At 39.4% G+C, this 19,843-nt stretch overlaps 1 protein-coding gene across 6 annotated transcripts in view; it reads right to left on the bottom strand.

The window, feature by feature from the left end:
* Nucleotides 1-19,843, bottom strand: part of NCKAP5 (NCK associated protein 5) — a 996,333-nt gene that overhangs the window by 286,370 nt on the left and 690,120 nt on the right. For all 6 annotated transcript variants that reach the window (XR_010149730.1, XM_016949712.3, XM_016949711.3 and 3 more), the window contains exon 7: nucleotides 5,415-5,564. Coding sequence is in view for 5 of the 6 variants with exons in the window: in XM_016949712.3 (XP_016805201.2) it covers nucleotides 5,415-5,564 (150 nt within the window). In the remaining variant the exon portion in view is untranslated. The remainder of the gene's footprint in view (nucleotides 1-5,414; nucleotides 5,565-19,843) is intronic.

Raw genomic sequence — 19,843 nt, forward strand, 5'->3', positions numbered from 1 at the left:
ATAGGAAGGCTTGCCAACATGGTTATTATTATTCCCATTACATCCCTCTAGTCCAATAACATTAATATGGTATGATTATCATTCCCTATTAGTCCTAGGCACCTACCCTAGACTAGTCTACTAATATTGTTTGTTTGAATCTAAAAACAACAACAAAAAATACCTTCTACCTGGTCTCCCTGCCCCTCCTATGTCCCACTATTAGCCCACAAAGCAGGAGGATTTGTCTTTATAAATGAGAAGTTACATCATTGCTTCTTCCCAGTTTAAAATTCTCTAAATGGCTTCCTTTTACATTTATATCATTTTCAGAGTCTTTATTGTGACCATGGCCTATATGGCTTAACCAGGTCTGGCCCTTGTCTACCTCTGTGAACTCATCTTCTTCCATTTTTAAAATCTTGTACCTTGTGTCCCAGGACAGACTTCTTATTTCTGTTCCTTGGACTTGCCAAGCTTTCCAGCATCTTCAGGTGGCCTTTCACCTTTGCAGCTGCCTCCTCTTGCAATGTTCTTCCTCTGATCTTCACACTGCTGTCTCCTTTTTATTTTTTATATTACACACAAATGGCTGATGTCAGAGGTCTTCTCAAGTAAATACCTCTCCTACCCCTAGCTCACATTCTCTCTGCTACTACCTCAATAAACTTTTCTTATTTACAGGCATATAGTTGCCTGTTTGCTTATTTATTATTTGATTTAAGTATATGCTTCCTGTGTCTGCCCACTGGGGTGGGGACCAAAAAAACTGATCTAATCCCTGTGCAAAGAACACGTTTGGCCCATAGAAGATATTTAATATATATCTATCGACTACCAGTTCTACAGGTAATTGTGATGCACAGCCAGGTTTGTCTATTTTGAACTACCTAATTTTAAATAGGAATTAATGATTAACAAAATGCTTATGCACAGCACTGTAATTGTCATCCTTTCATGGAAAGGTATAATTGAGTAGAAAAAGCTGTTATTCACCTTAACACATTTAATTGCCATATTTTTCTGCACAAAATAAATCATTCCTAGAAGCGGCCAAGTTCTTTCAACCTTGAGGCTATCTAGCTAAGTCATCAGCACATGCTTTTAGGCTTAGGACTCTCAGGTGGTGGCGGGCCTGTTCTCCCACTGGCTAGAAGCTGAGTATCAGAGATGCCATGGGAGTTGGGAGTGAGCCAAGGGAACGTCCAGCTTCACTTTTAGTCAGGTGTGCAGTTGGTCCCTGAGTGGAGAGAAGGGCCACGTGGGAGTGTCAGGAGTGGGTCCTGCAGACAAACAAATCATGTCTTTCAAGGAACATGCCATGAGCAAATCTGGGGCCTGAGTGGGGCAAATGCCCAGGAGTAGGGAACAGGGAAGACTCCAGATGAAGCCAGTGGATCCTGGAGAGCAGGTCTGGGAAGATCCCTTGAATCAGTGGCTTCTGGTGGGGTGGCAGAAAGGAGTGATCCTTTCGTAGAAGGGACCTGAGACATGGCAGTGCTGTTGAGAATGGTGAGCTTTGTTCTAAGTCAAATAAGCAGTCTCTGAAACAGCAGCCTTGAAAACCCAAACTTTTAAAATACATAGAAAATGCTACAGTCAGGCACTGAGAAGTTACATAAAATGTGCAAGTGGCATCCAGATTGTCCATGTGTGCCCTATGACACCAATATACACCAAATGATTTCTCCTCCAGGCACCAGGACCCTAAACACAAATTACAATTTAAGCCCAGGGGAAGCAGTGGCTGGGTAGTGAGGGTAAACGGTCTACTCTTCACCATGAAAAGCTGGCAACAGCTGAAACCAACATACTCAGTAGAGAAAATAAGGCTAAAAAGAGAAAGAGAGAGAGTGTGTATAATTATAATTTTTATAATTTTGACTGTTGGCACTGGAGGCGTTTTTAGGAAGGTAAAGGTCTTAATTAGCACAATATTTTGCTGAGCAGGCGGATGATATGGAATGAGCCCATGACATGGCATGCAGAGACCTAGACAGCTCTGCAAATTAAAAGACAGAACTTGGCTGTGGCAGAAGGTGTCTGAGGGAGAGGAGAGTAAGTGGGACAGAGCTGGCCACGTTCTAAGGCGGGATCTGGGAACTGAGGAGAAAGGCTACTGCGAAACGCCCTGCAACCAAAGGACTGGGAGGAAACAGAACTATCAAAAGACAGAGTTGAAGGCCCTTAGCCTCCAGAATATTCTGCCATGACCCCATATCCTTCCTAGGGTTGGATTTTGGAAAAATCAAGTAAAGGGGGCTCTGTTTCATAAGAGGTTGGTGCGTGGAGAAGAAAGAGGAATTGATTGACGAATGTGAGTCGGAACTTACCCCAGAAATGGTCACGAGAGGGAATAAATAATACAGGGGTGGCAGCTGGAGGGTGATTTGCTTAGACAATATTAACTTAATTTTCAAAGTCAGGGGCTCCTCAAGTTGTTTTTGAATATTACTGTCACAGTAATCAAGAATGTAATATAGAAGTCATCTCTGCATTTCGTTTTCCACACCTTCTTAGAACCTGTTGGGGGAGCAGGAATTAAAGAAGACTGCTTTCCACCACCCTGAAAATCATTCCTTTCTGTGATCCACAACACCAGGGGCCAAGAGATTAGGGCATACAAATATGGTCATTTCAAAAATACGCTGATGGGGTGCTGGTGGTATATTGGTGAGCCTAGCTGCCTTCCAAAAATATGCTAATAGAAAATATTCTTTGTTTTTTTTTAAATCTTGTTGTATATCAAATTTTTCCAAAGTAATTTTTGACACATTATAATTAATTCCCCTGCAATCTTCCAGGGGAGCATTCCATTAAAGCATAAAAATCCACACGGGGTCTGTGACCAGCTCTGACTGCAGTCTGTCAAAATCAGTTCTCTATTTTCCTACAACAATGTTTAACCCATGCAAAGATCCTAGACACTGAGAATATGGAGCAAATATTTTAAAATAAAAAAAATTAAGTAGCATATAAAATTCATATGAAAATTGAATTACATGTATGACAAAATGACATCTATATATTATATAAGAAGATATATTTATATATATTTACAAACTTATATATTTGTATTTCTTATTTTACATACTTTATTATAAAATGAAATAATCTTCTTATTACCTGTTCAAGTAGAAGATAGTAAGATGTGAAGGCAAGGAGAAAGTTCATTTAATATTGAACAAAGAATTTTAGGAAACAAGCAGTGACACTATGACTATAGGAAAATTAAAAATAAAATAGTTTTATGAATTAAAATAGTGGGTCTTAATGACACTTACAGACATCATCTATTGCATTCAACTAATGCTGGAATCAAGAGTTGTTGGCTGAAGTGTAAAGAACTCTGTGGAAGGAAAAAAGATACTGCTTCTCTTTTACTCACTACAGTTTAAGAAACATTCGCTGCCAAATACATTTTTAAAGACCTCTTAGCTTAATGAAATAAAATGTCCTTTTCAATGTTGTCTCTAACAACAACATGAACTAAGATTAATTTTCTCTGTAGTCATAAACAAAAACTAACAATTTAAGTACACTGTTCTCTGGGAGTAAGAAATGATATCAGCTCTTTCCTATTGTGAATCTAGTTAATTCAACCTCAAGATAAAGTTATGAGTTTCTTAAAACTCAAATAGGAACCTCAGTTTCCCTTGAGAAAGCTTTCCTATCTTTTATAGTGACTATCTTCAAAAAATGACAAAAGAATGAGAACCCTTGGGGAGACAAGGGTGATTCCTAGCTCTTTGCCCAGAGGGAGTTGCTAGCGATTCCTTTAGTTGATATTTGTTCTGCTCTGAGTTTGAAGCTACTTGCTTACCTGTCTGCCTTCGGTCACACCTGTGTGGAGTAGCCCAACTCTTTCATTCACAGTCCTTATATTATTAATCACTGTGCCCAGGTAAGTAGGAACAAAATTAAGGAAAAGGAGCAGGTTTGGTGTGGATGAATGAAAGAGACTATGCACCAGGCATCATTTTAAAAATAATTACACACGTAATCCTCGTTACTTCCCTGTAAGGCTAATTACTATTACTATCCCCATGCTTTCAGCTGAGGGAACAGAGGCATGGGGAGCCTAAGTAACTTTGATGGTTTCAAATCTAGAAAGTAGTCGAACAGGGATTCAAATCAAACCCCAAGAATTGAGCTTCAAAGTGCATAATCTCACCATTCTGCTTTATTATCACCGAGGAAATTAGTGTAAAATGGATATGCTCATTATAGACAATGTGGTAGATCTGAGGTAGAATTGCAGAAAGCAAGCATAGAAAACAAGGCCCCTCCAGGTCTTTTTGTTTTGTTTGTTTGTTTGTTTGTTTGTTTGTTTTTGAGTCTGTCACCCAGGCTGGAGTGCAGTGGCGCAATCTTGGCTCACTGCAAGCTCCGCCTCCCAGGTTCATGCCATTCTCCTGCCTCAGCCTCCTGAGTAACTGGGACTACAGGCACGTGCCACCACGCCTGACTAATTTTTTTGTATTTTTAGTAGAGACGGGGTTTCACTTTGTTAGCCAGGATGGTCTCCATCCCCTGACCTCGTGATCCGCCTGCCTCGGCCTCCTAAAGTTCTGGGATTACAGGCGTGAGCCATCGTGCCCAGCCTCCAGCTCTTCTTCCTTTATGCTAGTAGAGTTTTCAGGATTCTGCAGACTCTATGGTAGAACTGCGTTTTTAGATGTTGGGTGAAGGCCCTTTATAAGCTTATTGAAAGGACGTAAGTGAACTCATAGAAAAAAAAAAATCTTTGCTGAGTCTTTAAGCATGTGACATTTCAATCAAGAACTAGTAACTGGAATGGTCTTTGATGACTGCTATAAAAATTCATGAATTAACACTTGAAATAATGTCGAATGCCATGAAGTAACAGACGGGTGTTATCATATCCCGGTCTGGAGGTATCTGGAGGATGTCAGTGCTCCAAAAATCTCCTTAAGTCTCCTTAGCCAGTTTCAGCTCACTGTTAGATGCTTTACACATTTAATTCCTGCACGTTTTTTTTAAAGATATGACTATACTGCTTATAAAATCTCTGTGTGTGTGTGTCCAATCATCTTTACACACTATTAAATATTTTGCTTAGTCATTCATTCATTCATTCATTTTACCAGTTACTGGGGAAAACAAAGTAAAATATCACATAGCCTCTTTCCCCAAGGAGCTTGCAATTTTAGGAACTAATCCAGTTTGAGGGCTGAATTTAAGTTAAAATCAATTACTGCCCTATGTACTCCTTTTAAAACAACATTAGGTCAAGACCCTTTCAGTGCTAACTTTTTGCTCATTGTAGACAAATCTCAGCAGGAAATCGTAGATCATATTAGTCTGGGAGAACTCAAAAGGGAAGATTTATACTCACTCAAAACCAGTGCCAATAAAAGAAGCAGAACACTGTTATTTTTCTTGAAGAGTGTAAAAATTGCTTCATTTCTTACCTCTAGAGTTTTCAATCTCTCTAATAGCAATTTGGTCTTTTCTTTTCCCTCATCTGTACTGCTGCTTTCACTCCTCGAATCCTCATCAACCACCATGTGAAGATCTTCCAAAGCTTCCTTATGTTTTCTCTCTTCCTCTGACAGCTTTTCCTGAAGCAAGAAAGAATTACTGTTTTCAATAATCTCCAGTGAAAAATAAGCATGAGTGTGAGGCTGAAAAGGCTGGAATCATTCTCCTGCGTGTGCATTCTTCTGGGGCTGGGAGTTTGCTAAACAAATTCTGAGAGGGGTTTATTTTAAAAAATGAAGTAGATATTTTTACTGAACCCTGGAAGGACAAGGCCATTAGGTTGCCATCTCTCAATGCAGTTGTCCTTTGCACAGTTGGAGAAGTGACTAAGCCAGCAAAGCCATAGGTGGAGTCATGTGGTTAATCCAATTTTATCTGCACAATGAAACTCAGCTATACTGCAAACTGTGGAAAAATACATCAATTTTGATACCTTGATTTGTGAAAGGCATAGCTCCTCAAGATAGGGTCATTAAAGTCACTGGACATGCAGCCATTTAATTAAAAGAATATAAAATATCACAAAATACTGAAATAAGAGTGATTTCAGAATTCAAAGCTCACACCTATTAGTTCTTTCAGCTCAATAATGACACAACTTTTAAGGATCCCTTAGTCCCTTTCTGTAACACTGTTCAGCATTCATACTATGGCCTTGAGGCAGACATAAAAAGTTATTTTTTCTTGACTCACTGTTGGAAGCCCCTCACTCAACCTTGTCTCTGGAAGCTTTTTGAAAGTTGAGAAGTACTAAGTTAAGCCTCATGAATGCTCTTGTTTTCAAGGGAAAAAGAAGTATCAAGAGATTACCATATTAAAAAAAGCATCCATTTTGTGCATGGAGACTCTTGCTCCCCACAATCAGGTGACATCCTTCCATTACACTATTTAATTCTAAACACAATGCTGCAGAAATCTTTGCTTTAATGTAGCTGGTTGTCAACCATCTGAACAAAACTGGATTATCAGTGGTAAGAGACTTCTCTATATTTTAATACTAACCTAAGATCTATTTGCAAATACAGAAGCACAAAAGGTATCATTCTTACCCTCAAGGAGCTCATACAATCTACTTAGAAAAGAAGAACATAAGAAGAAAAAAAAAACCACAGCGTTTTCAAACTGTGTTCATCAAGGTACTTTGAAGGTTCCAAAAATATTTAAGTTACTTTTTGAAAACAAATTACGAATTATGTAAAAATATGTCTTAATGTATATGTATACATTTATACATATATATGTATCAGTGTATACGTGTGTGTATATATAAATCACTTTAGACCACAAAGTCAGTGAATTCATCCATGTGAACCTGTTATGTACAGATTTCAGGATCTAATTTCTCCTGTCATCTCTGTATATATAAATGCATAGTTGATTAGAAAGGTTGTAGTTCTTTATGAAATCAGGCCCAAGCATGTGTAACTGTATACCATGTGCAGGTGTGAGTTCAGCTCAGATAAATGCCAGGCAAGTTTAAGATGTACATCCACAGGCCAGGAAACAAGTCCAGGTCATGGTAGCATTTTTATAGCTTTGATTTTTTAGGGTTTGGTCACCTGTCAGACTTACATTTCCAAGATAAGGAATATGAAGTTTGTAGATATTGTTCCTAAACAAAGAGGTACCTTTACTTCTCTTTTGTGGTTTGGGATGACTGTAAGTAAACACTAACTTAGTTTGATGAAGCAAGCTGTTTTAAAATTATCTTCATTTTACTTTTCTGTATATAGTTTTTCATTCATCACTCAGCATATGCCACTTATATTTTATACATATACATATGTATATATGCACACATACATATATCCACACATACACATATACATAGTTACACATTCCTTAGGAGATTTCATCATTGTGTAAACATCATAGAGTGTATTTACACAAACCTAGATGGTACAGCCTACTACACACCCAGGCTATATGGTACCTAGGTTAGAATCCTATATACCATGTTACTGTACTGAATACTGTAGGCAACTGTAACACAATGGCAAGTATTTGTGTATCTAAACATATCTAAACATAAAAAAGGTACAGTAAAAACATGGTATAATCTTATGAGACCACCATCACACATCTTTATAAGGTGCATGACTCTTTGTGTGTGTGTGTGTGTGTGTGTGTGTGTGTGTGTGTGTGTATCTGTAGAAGTATCCTGTAATAATCAGAGCCCAATAGCTAATTAAAACAAAGAAAAGCCACTGGGGTGGTAAATGAAAAGCCAAAAGACTTTGGAATGTGACAGCCAGATTTCAGGTCTAACATTTATTTAGCAGTTTGGCAAATGATCTTAGACAAACTTCCTTTTTTTTGGAAATGGAGACTTGCTCTGTTACCCAGGCTGGAGTGCAGTGGTGCGATCTCAGCTCACTGCAACCTCCACCTCCCAGGTTCAAGCAATTCTCCTGCCTCAGCCTCCTGAGTAGCTGGGATTACAGGCACCTACCACCATGGCCAGCTAATTTTTGTATTTTTAGTAGAGGCAGGGTTTCACCAGGTTAGCCAGGCTGGTCTCGAACTGCTGACCTCAGGTGATCCACCCTCCTCAGCCTCCCAAAGTGCTGGGATTACAGGCCTGAGCCACCACACCTAGCCTTGGACAAACTTTTTAATTTCAATAAGTCTTGATGTCTTTGTCTCCTAAACTCCTAAATGAGGCTAATGTCAACATATATACACTCACATACCATATAGTGAATTTGTGTCATTCACAATGGTTATGTTCTCTAAAATTTTCATAAACAGTACACCAACTTAGGAAATGTGAAATTATTGTTCCTAGGGGACATACAGAGTTAGGTTCCTGTGAGCCTCTGGTCACATTTTCATTAACCAGCCATTATATAATCTTGTTTTATGTGTATTTCTATTTAAAGACACCTTACATTTAACATATATTGTTGATTCATTGACACTGACCTAACAGCCAACAGCACTGTAACTCATCCTGAAGGAAGCTTATCCGACACACAGGTATTTTATCTGTAGGGCGCATCACAGCCTGCGTGTGGTTAGGAACACCAGACAACACTTAAGCACTACACTCAGGGCCATGTCAAACAGTGAAATCACCAACAAAAAGCACAAAATACAAAAAGCATATCACTAAATAGACCACAAACAGGACACTAGTTTATTGCATGAAAGCTAAAACAACAAGGCACAGTGCTGCCTTGCTCCATCTCAGCTACTAACGTGAACCTTGGGTGACAATTTTTCACCATTCCATGTATGTTCACGAATGACCACAAAAGTGACACAAGTATTGATTTTTGGGTTGCAAATACATTTTTGTGAGTAGACAATTTGCAAATGCAGAATCTGCAAATAATGAAGAGCCACTGCCCTATCGTACACACACACACACACACACACACACACACACACACACACACACACACTCTTAAAGTACCTAGATACAGTGCCCAAGTATTATGATGTAGAAATAATTAAAGACAATATGGATTATATATCAGTATTTAGATTACATAAAATGTCAGGGTCACTTTACATAATTTGAAGAAAGGGCAATCAATGAAAGCTGTGAGACATGATTCTATGGAAACTGAATGTGACTCATACTCTAACACAGTGATACAACTTAAATAGTTAGAGAGGCATAGGGTGGGTGTTTGGTGAAAGAGAAAATTTTAAAAGGCTCCTAGTCAAGAGTAAGTTTTGTCCTTACAGGTTTATAAGGAAATCAGTTTGATTATAATAGAGAAAAGCTTTTTGAGAGAATAGTTGAATAATAGGATTGGGGAGAAAAGGAGGGGGAGAGGATGCTTGGAAATGAGACAAAAATTCAGATACAATTCATTCATTTGTTCATCCAACAAATGTTTTGTTAAACATGGATTACTGGCCATTTGCTGATCTAGGTAATGGAGTATGGAAAACAAGACAAAGTTCCTATATTCCATGAAATTGTATTCTAATGTTGGTAAACATGACAAACTCCAAATCAAATCTGTAAGTAATATAAGGTATTAGTAGCTGGTGGTAAATGCTATGAAGAAAATAATATTATCTGATAGAGAGTGGTGTGGTTAGGGGCAATGTTAGATGTGCTAACAACAGAGTGAGGCTGAGTGAGGAGGTGGCCATTACAGCAAAGGCCAAATGATGAGGAGGAAGTAGCTGTGCAGTGGTTTGGGGAAGAGCATTCCCAGCAGAAGGACTAGCAAAGCAAATACTCGTGGCAGGGCCAGGCCTGCCTTGCTGGCCAGCTGAGGGAGGGTCTGTGGTGGAGCATAGTGACTAAAAGAGGAAGGCTAGCAGGAAATGAGATCAGAAAGAGAGCTGGACCATAGAGGGTCCTGCGAGGCATAGGAAGAAGTTTGGATTTTATTCTAAGTGCACTAAAGAGGAACTGAAGTCTAGACGTAGGCGAGTGGTAGGTTCTGATTTACATTTTAGAAACATCATCCTGACTGCTGCAATGGAGAATGAGCTGTGGAAGGAAGGAGTTAGGAGACTAGTTGGAAAGTCTTTATACAGAAGGAAATAAAAATCAGGAATATTTTGAAGGGTTTGAATCAGGACTTACCAAAAGCAGTTTTTACGGTGGTTCAGAAACTACCACAGATGATGGGTCAGATGCCCTGAATTCAGTGCTCAGATTTTACAACTTTGGAACTTTCTGGGAAAATCATTCCAACTTTTTAGGCCTCAGTTTCCCCCAGAGATAAGGTGAGGAGTTGGACTCAATGTCTCTTCCAGTGTTAAAGTTCTAAGAATTCAATTAAGATACAGTTTTCAGAAAGAAAATGTTGTCAAGGCACTCAGTGGTAGCAGAAATGACAAGAGAACAGAAAAAAGCACCTCTACATTTTGTAATAAGAAGGTTGTTAGTGGGAACTTGAGAGCTGTTTGACTAAAGTGTGACAATGGTACCGAAATTGTCAGTGGTTAAGCAAAAAGTAAAAAGGGAGAAAATAGAGGCAATTTTCTCAGATGCTCATTTGAAAGTTTGGCAGGGAAGGAAATCTAAAGAACTGTAGCTGAAGGGCATTGTGGAGGCAAGTGGAAACCTTTTTCAAGATAGAAAAAAATGAGGTTGTTTGAAGAACTAAAAAGAAGAGGGAGCACCAGAGAGAGTAGCAAAGGTGGGAATGTACGAAGAGATTTCTAAAGCCAGGAAGGCAGGGGATGAAGGGCACTGATAGAGGAGCCAAGGTTTGGAAAATGCAGTTCCCTGTAAAATATCACTGACTGACTTACTTATTTATTTTGAGATGGAGTCTCCCTCTGTTGCCCAGGCTGGGGTGCAGTGGTGCAATCTCGGCTCACTGCAACCTCCACCTCCCGGGTTCAGGCGATTCTCCTGCCTCAGCCTCCCGAGTAGCTGGGATTACAGGCAGGTGCCACCACACCAGGCTGATTTTTGTGTTTTTAGTAGAGATGGGGTTTCATTATGTTAGCCAGGCTGGTCTGTATGTCCTGACCTCAGGTGATCCACCCACCTCAGCCTCCCAAAGTGCTGGATTACAGGCATGAGCCATACTGCGCCCATCCCCCTGTAAAATATCACTTACAGTTTAATTTCTTAGTTAGCATTTCTAAATCATTAGTGTCTAGCCTGAATTCTCAGAGAACAAGGAATTGAGTACAAGCAGCTCATTTGGGAGATGCAGGAAACACCAGTAGGGAGGTAGGGAAGTGACTCAAGGAAAGGAAGAATTATCTGACCCCAGGGTGAGAGAGCTGACGTGTTGGTGTCCCAACCCTGGAGGAGTCATTAGTTGAGGCCAGCTCTTGAGGCATTCATTTCCTGGCTCTTCTAGCCTGCTGGAGGCAGTGAGGCTCTGTGTAGTTCTCAAGTAAAAGTGCTCTCTGACACAGATCCTGGCAGCTGGAAGTCGCGGGGCCACTTTGAATGGTTCTAGGGTGTAGGTACTGCCGATGTGCTCGTGACAAAGAGAGTTTAAAGCTGCTCTGATGTAACGCCACCCAGGACCAAAAGCCACGTCCGCATGCTGCTCACAGACTAGTCACTGACCTAAAGGCATACTTGCCTGTGCTCTACATGACAAAATGCCCTGATGCAAATCCAGAAGGTGGGGTTCTCTCCTGTTTCTTAATCATTTAAGATGAATCTTTTGTTTCTTAATCATTTACCAATGAGAGTATTAGAATATAATGTAACATTGAGAAAGAGAGAAAATGGAAGGGACGTATTTAGAGTAAGTGAATGAGCAAAAGAAACAAACAGGTGGAGACAGAGGTAGAGGAAAGACCTGAGAGAGCGGAGAGAAATGTGGCTATACCCTATTCACAGATCACCATAGTCCATTTTAGATAGAATAGCAGTTGGATTTATCCTACACTCATAAAAACATGACAGTATTTTTTAAAAAATCAAGTGTTTGGGTTCTATCCAAAAATAAATAACTTATTTTAATCAGAAAAAATATCACAAATTTTAGGTCCTTTGCCAATTAAGAATCTGAGATATACACAGCAAAAAAGGATATCAGACAGAGAGGTCAAAAATGTATAGTGCTAAATACTGTGTATTTGTCTTACGAACCTCCAAAAAGGAAATAAGAAAAATTAGCCAGACCCACTCATGAGGATGTCAAAGTTGAAGAGAATAAGTTGATTCTAGAGGTGACCTGTTTTCATTTTTATGGAGTTTAATCAAGAGTGAATTCTATAAAAGTGAAGCTACCATACAAACAACTTTCACTCCCCACATATTTCATATATGATTGAGACCATAAGCTTGTTTGCCTCAACAAATACCAGTTAGAACTCAGAAAGCTAAAGATTTAGGAGCTCAGTTTGCATCGAAGGGTTGAAATTAAATTTCACCTTGTCGCTACATAAAGCAATCCTTAGAGCTGTAAGTTTCCCTAAGTGGTATCTAGGGTAATGATTCACCTTTGGCAGAGCACTCATCTTTTGTTCTCAAGCAGTCAACATCATCAGGCCTATGTAAAATAACATCAGTCAACACAAAGTTCTGGAACGCATCAAGTGAACTCAGATGACAGCCCAGGAAGCTTGGTTAGTCCTAAGAGAGGACAGCATGGCTCTTCATGGATGGCCAGCTGCTGCTCAGTCTATACCCTTTCCCAAAATGTGTAAATGTGACTTCTCCATCTTCTAGTCACTGGCTTTCCCCATTTCAGGACACAGGAGGACTCAATCAATATTCCACAAGGTTATTTTGTAATTCATTAATCGAGCTATTCAATTAATATTTGCTGAGCAGTTCCTACATGCTAGACGCTGAGGAATATGCCAGGCATACAAAAGTGAAAAATACACGTGTGGCCCCTGTTCTCATGGAGCTTACAGTCTTGCGGAAGAAGATAGCTATTAATCAAAATGTCAGGAGCAAACATAAAATAGCACTGTAGTGTGTCCTGTGAGGAAGAGTTTCAAGGTGCTTTGAGAACAGATAATAGAGTGATATAAATGAGAGGTTGGGAGAGGTTTCCCAGATTGAGGTGAGATCCGAGGGCACAGTGGGACCAGGAAACAACCATGATGTGAGAAGAGGGGAGGGCAACTGAGAAGTCCAAAAGTAGTCTAGGGTCTCTGGGGAGGGAGATGAGGCTGGATGAGCAGATGGGGCTAGGCCACTTGTCAAGGAGTTTTGTCTTTACCCTCAGGGAAATGAGAAGCCACTGAATGGAATGCCACTGACTATTTTCAAGTATGGTAGCAGTGAGGGTAACACAGTTAGATTTGAGTTCTGAAATCTCTCTCTGATATGGTGTGGATGGGTTGGGGGAAGTTAACACAGATGTCAGAAAAACAAGATGCTGCTGCAATAGGCTACGCGGGAGTTGAAGGAACCATTATTAAAACAACAGTCTTACAAAATGAGAACCCACAGTTTGTAAGGCGTTCCATAATTCTGATTCTTCAGTATGTACTTCCTCTAACAGTGACAAGCAACATTTCCTTATTTCAATGTTTCTCAGAGAGTGGGCCATCAGCCACCAGCATCAGAGTCGACAGGGGCTGGGGGAGGAGAAGAAGGGCTGCTTGTTTAAAACGCAGATTCCTTGGTACACTCTGGCCCTAGTGACTCACAATACCTCGGAGTAGGGATAGGAATCTTTCATTTTAGAGAACACTACAGGTAATTCTAATCCAAGACTAAGTGCCTCTGGACAAACACACTTGAGCATAGAACATAAATCACTTTTACTTTAGATAAGCTTTTGAGGTTGCACATTTGATTTAATTTCTATTATTAACAAGTAAAATGAACAGATAATTAATCATCCAAAGCAACATTCCCTGGAGAGTAAGAGTGGGTGTGGCTATTAATAGTATACTGGAACACTAGGTGTAACCAAACAAGCTGATACACATTTACCTATAGCTTGCTAACCCTACTTCAGTAATAGATGTCCTATGCAAACTACTCTACCTTCAAGTGATGAGAGACCCCTCAAAATTTATATCTGAGTTCTGAGACTCTGGGGCTCACTATGTTATGACTGTTCCTTTTCATAGAAGCAGATGGTATTAACAGCCTGTAACTACTTTCAGTGGCTTCTAGAGCAAAGGGCATTGAGGCTCCAAGAGACAGGTTCTATGTTTGCAACAATGAAGAGAAACATATGTCTACAACTCTCTTGCTTAGAAAGCCTTAGTAATTTAGGCCAGGCACGGTGGCTCACACCTGTAATCCCAGCACTTTGGAAGGCTGAGGCAGGTGGATCATGAGGTTAAGAGATTGAGACCATCCTGGCCACCATGGTGAAACACCGTCTCTACTAAAAAAAATACAAAAATTGGCCAGGCATGGTGGCTTACACCTGTAATCCCAGCACTTTGGGGGGCTGAGGCGAGTGGATCACGAGGTCAAGAGATCGAGATCATCTTGGCCAACATGGTGAAACCCCGTCTCTACTAAAAAAAATACAAAAATTAGTTGGGTGTGGTGGCATGCACCTGCAGTCCCAGCTACTTTGGAGGCTGAGGCGGGAGAATCACTTGGACCCAGGAAGCAGAGGTTGCAGTGAGCCAATATCACACCACTACACTCCAGCCTAGCAACACAGTGAGACTCCATCTCCAAAAAAAAAAAAAAAAAAAAAAAGCTTTAGTAATTTAAAAACAATGCCTGCTTGCCCCTTGTTTTAATTAAATAAAGAGAGAAATCTGCCCATCAGTTCCCAAATGAGGTAGAAAAGTGGCAACTTGTTGTCACAATAGGCTCACAATTTCTCTCCTAAGAAAAATAAGAAGAAAAGTTGGAACATTTTCATCCCAACTCCAATACTCAGTTCCACTGGGTGGATATAATTGCCTAGTTTTGTGTACAAAGGTTTAACCTCAACACGGTGGCCCTTCTGCCTTCTACACCGTCACTGGGGAGTGACTCTAGGTCTGTCTGAGTCTAGGACTGTGAAGATAACTAAAGAATCCCAAATTATGGCAGAGGGGATAGGCAGTATATATCACACTTGGACACACCTTGGTATTTCATTTGACAGTCAACCTTCTTGCAGATCATCAAGCACCGTCTCACTAGGATCTAAAAGTCTATTCTTCTCCAGGGTAGAGACATCTAGCCCCATTTTCAGTAAGCCTTAGAACAAGTAGAAGTAAGAAATCTGCATTCCCTCCTAGCTCTGCCACTAGCCAGCTGTGTAATTTTAGTTATCACATAAATTCTCTGTCCCTCAATTTCTTCATCCATAAAATAAAATGCACAAACATAGACTCACTCAAAGGTCTCTTCTCACTTTAAATTTATACAACTTTGATCATCTGTAAAAACTCAACTTTGAGAAATAAATACTTAAAACACTGCTGAAGTTCAGGGGTTTTTAATACATAATTTCATTAAGATTAGACCTGCCTAGAAGATTCCCTGCATAATAAAACTTTTGTGCTTCTTTTCCAGAAGTGTATTTCTATCTTCCCATTTCCTCACCTTCTTGGAAAAAAAAAACAAAAAAACAAAAAAGAAAACCTTATCTTTTTGCTGTGTACTTTTCTTGGGCCCTAAGGTTAAAGCTACCTGTAAGAAACAAAAGGCCAGTGAGAGTTTAGTGAAAGATACTCCTAACACTTTCCAAAAATCATGCCTAATATAAGCCCTTTCTAATGGCATTTGCTTATGGGAAAATAGTCCCAAGTAGCTCTTGGTTGCAAGGCCTTAAAAAAATAAAGACAATTCACTCATCTATTTTTATTATTACTAACACTGATGGTGGACACAAAGCATCCATGTAGTAACACTGCACCTATCCTGACAGTAATAACAGCTATCCTCTGTTTCCAACTCATTCATTATTTTCTGATGGGGACTATCCTTAAATCTTAGCACTGTAGGGGGAAAAACTCTAAAGTACTTAGTTTTTTAACTTGATGGCAAAATGAAATTATGGGGATATGAAGAAACATCCAACTTTAGGAACTAGTCAGTTGTAGAAGTTAAAACAGAACTTGTTCATTTTGAATATATAACCATGTGTCAAATCCACCTACTAATTCATAGCAAAAATATAAAAAGCTGTAATTTAGGATTGTTCACATGAGGCAGAGATCAGGGTGGTGTTAAAATGAAATATGCTCTTTCCAGAACACAAAAGACATAATAAATAACGATTCATATTTGTATAACATCTCAGGGTTAAACCAAGTGAGTTCAGACATACAATTTTACACATGGCAAGGGCGATATAGGGCAAATATTCTGGACTCCCTTTACAGACAAGGAAACAGCCTCTAATGGGTTGTTAGGTGACCCGTTTAATAGTAAGTGGCAGAGCCAGAATTTAAATACAGTTCCGATTTTGGACGTCATGCTCTTTCCACAGACTCGGTGACCTCTTTTGGACTTTGACATGCATGTACAGATCTATCCCTAACGGTAGTAATTCTATCTGAGAATCTGTGATCTTTAGCCAAGCATGAACCATGCTACTGGCAGCGTTTCTCCCAAGGCTCCCAGGCCATTCCTCTACGGAGTTGGTGTTTGTATCAGAAATGTCAGGTCTGGCCTCAGGTGACTACTAGCAGAATAGTTTTAACAAACCACCACCACTTCCATAGTTAATGATGACTCAATTAGTTCAAAACATAAACACATACCATAATAGGAGCTAAATGGAAATGCAGAGAGGCCAGCCGTCTGGCTGACAGCTGCTCCAGCGTGCCCTGGTTGTTTCAGCTTCTGTGATTTATTTACTCATTTGTTTTCTGGTGGTGAGGAGGGTGTGCAAAATATATTGTCACTTTAGATAGCACTTCAGCAAATACCATAACAACGTTCCCAGGGATTGCTAGCAGCTTTTGTTCAGCACAAGCATACTAAATTTTAAAGAGGGAAAAATAGTGTCAGATAAATCACAGGATTTTAAAAGCACATCCCAATTTGTTCACAGTTTAACATTACTACTGTCAGGCAAAACATATAAAACTCTTCTTTTTCATCTCTGGATTTGACTTACAAAGAGAACTAAGCACATGGTAAAATCCCCAAGATTAAATGTGTATGATGGATAAGAGAACAAAGTGTTTTCTTTATGTCTGTAATATGAACCCACGACCACTGACATATCAATCCACATCTCCTCTACATTACTCTTCACTCAAAACCCTCCTCAACATTGCCGACTGTCTTCCATATTGAACAGATCCTGTGGAGTTACACTAATAAATTTTCAGATGATGCTTTTATTGCCTGCTCCATCTATCGGCAACATTTATTTCCCTAAAAAAAATAGCCTCAATTCTAAAACCACTTTACATAAAGGGAAACTCTACTGTGGAATAGAATGGTGTGAAAAGTTCCCCTAGAATTTCCTTAAAGGTATGCTCCAGGTGGCTGGACATCTAAGAAAACTAATAACAGAAATTATGTCCTTGTAGCCCACGGGTAGTTGTTTGAGTATAAGCTGGACAGATAGAAACCAAAAAAAGAAAGTAAGAATGCCATGTAGATAGGGAATTTCAGTGGGTAATAGTTAAACTTAAATGCTTAAGAGTCAGAGAAAAAAAAAAAAACCTCATAACTTAAGGTTGAAATTTGCAATTCAAATTCAATCCCCCTTTATCCTGTTTTCTAAAGGAATTCACAGGGTAGGGAAGCTGAGCTCATGGACTTAGCAAGGGCCATCCCAGAAGGAAGTGACAACCCAGTCACTGAGTTGTAAATGGTAGGTGGGTGGCTACAGTATTGCTGTCTATTGTACTCACTTACAGCAGCCACGTGTCTGAGATTCCCTGGCAGAATTTTAATCAAAATAAATGTAAGCCAATATAAAATTTTCTACCCATTTTGTCACAAATGGATGAACCTGGAGGACATTATGTTAAGTGAAATAAGCCAGGTACAGAAAGACAAATATCACATGATCTCAACTACATATGGAATCTAAAGAAGATGAACTCAGAATCAGAGAGTAGACTAGCACTTAGTAAGGGTTTGGGTGGAAGCAGCGGTTGAGGAGATACTGGTCAAGGGATACAAAATTTCATTCAGATAGGAGACCAGACGCAGTAGCTCACATCTGTAATCCCAGCACTTTGGGAGGCCAAGGTGGGTGGATCATGAGGTCAGGAGTTCAAGACCAGCTTGGCCAACATGGTGAAACCCCATCTCTACTGAAAATACAGAAAATTAGCCGGGCATGGTGGCACACACCTGTAATCCCAGCTACTCGGGAGGCTGAAGCAGAAGAATTGCTTGAACCTGGGAGGCGGAGGTTGCAGTGAGCTGAGATGGTGCCACTGCACTCCAGCCTGGGTGACAGAGCGAGACTCCATCTCAAAAAAAAAAAAAAAAGAAGAAAGAGTAAGTATACTTAACAATGTATACTTGAAAATTGCCAAAGGCATAGATTTTAAGTGTTCTCACCACAAAAAATGATAAGTATGTGAGGTAATGCATATGTTAATTAGCTTGATCTAGTCATTCACAATGTGTGTATATTAAAGCATCATGTTATATATAATATATACACAATTTTATTTTTTCAAGTAAAAATTCTAAAACAAAATAAAAAAAATTCTATCTCACTGTTCTCTAGATGACCGAGGTGCTCAAATTTTTGTTTCAGAAAACACGGTCAATATCATATCATTTTTGTGTGTGTGGCAATTGCTGGCAAATAAATAGTTATATACCTTCTAAGCTTATTAAAATGAACTGATTAAAAAGCAACTGCTTCTATAAAGAAAGAATTCTTTAAGTGTTTAAATGAAATAATAATGATAATAATAATACATAGCTCCTATGGAGAAGGGAACTTCTCAGTCCAAGTTCAGTAAGTAGATACTGTATGCAATTCACCAGGTCACAATTATAATGTAAGACTCTCAGGGGCAGGAATAATGTTTTCTATATCACATCCCTATCACCACACACTGCACAACACAGAAGGCATTCAGCAAATGTCCAATGTTGGTGAATATGCTGATGCTTTACCTCTGATGACACTGGGAGTAAGAGTACTGCTGAACTACTTAACTATTCCTAAGTACTTTCAACAGAAAACATTTTTTAAACAAGTATTTTGGCACCATAGACATAAAGCAAAAAACCAATAGGATATTTGCACAGAAGATAAAGGCACCACTAAATTGATTTTCTCTCTTAGAAAATGAGATTTTGCATGCTTATCCTTTAACTGACACCCCCTGCCACATGCATCTTCTCACATAGGAGCAAATCAACTTTTAAGCCATAAATAGTTGTCTTCCCTAAGACACCCTGGGAATTTCTGGTGACTCAAAGACTAACTCCCAATCAAGGTACTCTATTCCTCCCACCTTCTTCCAACCAGGGGTTACCTAAAAGAAGAGCTCCAATAAGATGCATTAACTATACTACTTTTGAAAGTCAGAGATAAATTACATAGTTAATTCTCTTGGGGGCTCATGTCAGAAAAGAGAGAAGCTCCACCTATTTGCACCTAAATGGAACTTAAGGATAAAGCAAGAAGACTACACTTCTTCTAATACCTGCTGTCTCTAGTCAGGCAAAACTCAGTGCATAGGGTAGGGCTGAATTGCTTGAGGATTTGTACTGAAGACATTTTTGCTAGTAATACTGTCTTGGTATACTTTTTGACATTAAAACTATTATTTTTATCCCTAACCCCTGAAAGTGGCAGGAAGCTATCACTTGAGGTGCTTCTTTGTCACATAGTGGGATGTACATTCTGACAAACCACTCACAGCCTCAGTGGGAGTAGAGAAGCAAAGAGCTACTTGGCGAAGACAGCTGTAATCCTGCCAGATGATTCATCTTGGTGAGAGAGGAAAGGAAATTTAGACAAATTAACAGGAATAAGTATGATCCTCAAAGGCAATTAGAAAAGTCAGAATATGTATGTGAAAAAGCAATAGAAAAGTGCATCCAAAACCTGGG

Source organism: Pan troglodytes, chromosome 13 (genome assembly GCF_028858775.2).
Source record: "Pan troglodytes isolate AG18354 chromosome 13, NHGRI_mPanTro3-v2.0_pri, whole genome shotgun sequence".
Lineage (NCBI taxonomy): Eukaryota > Metazoa > Chordata > Mammalia > Primates > Hominidae > Pan > Pan troglodytes.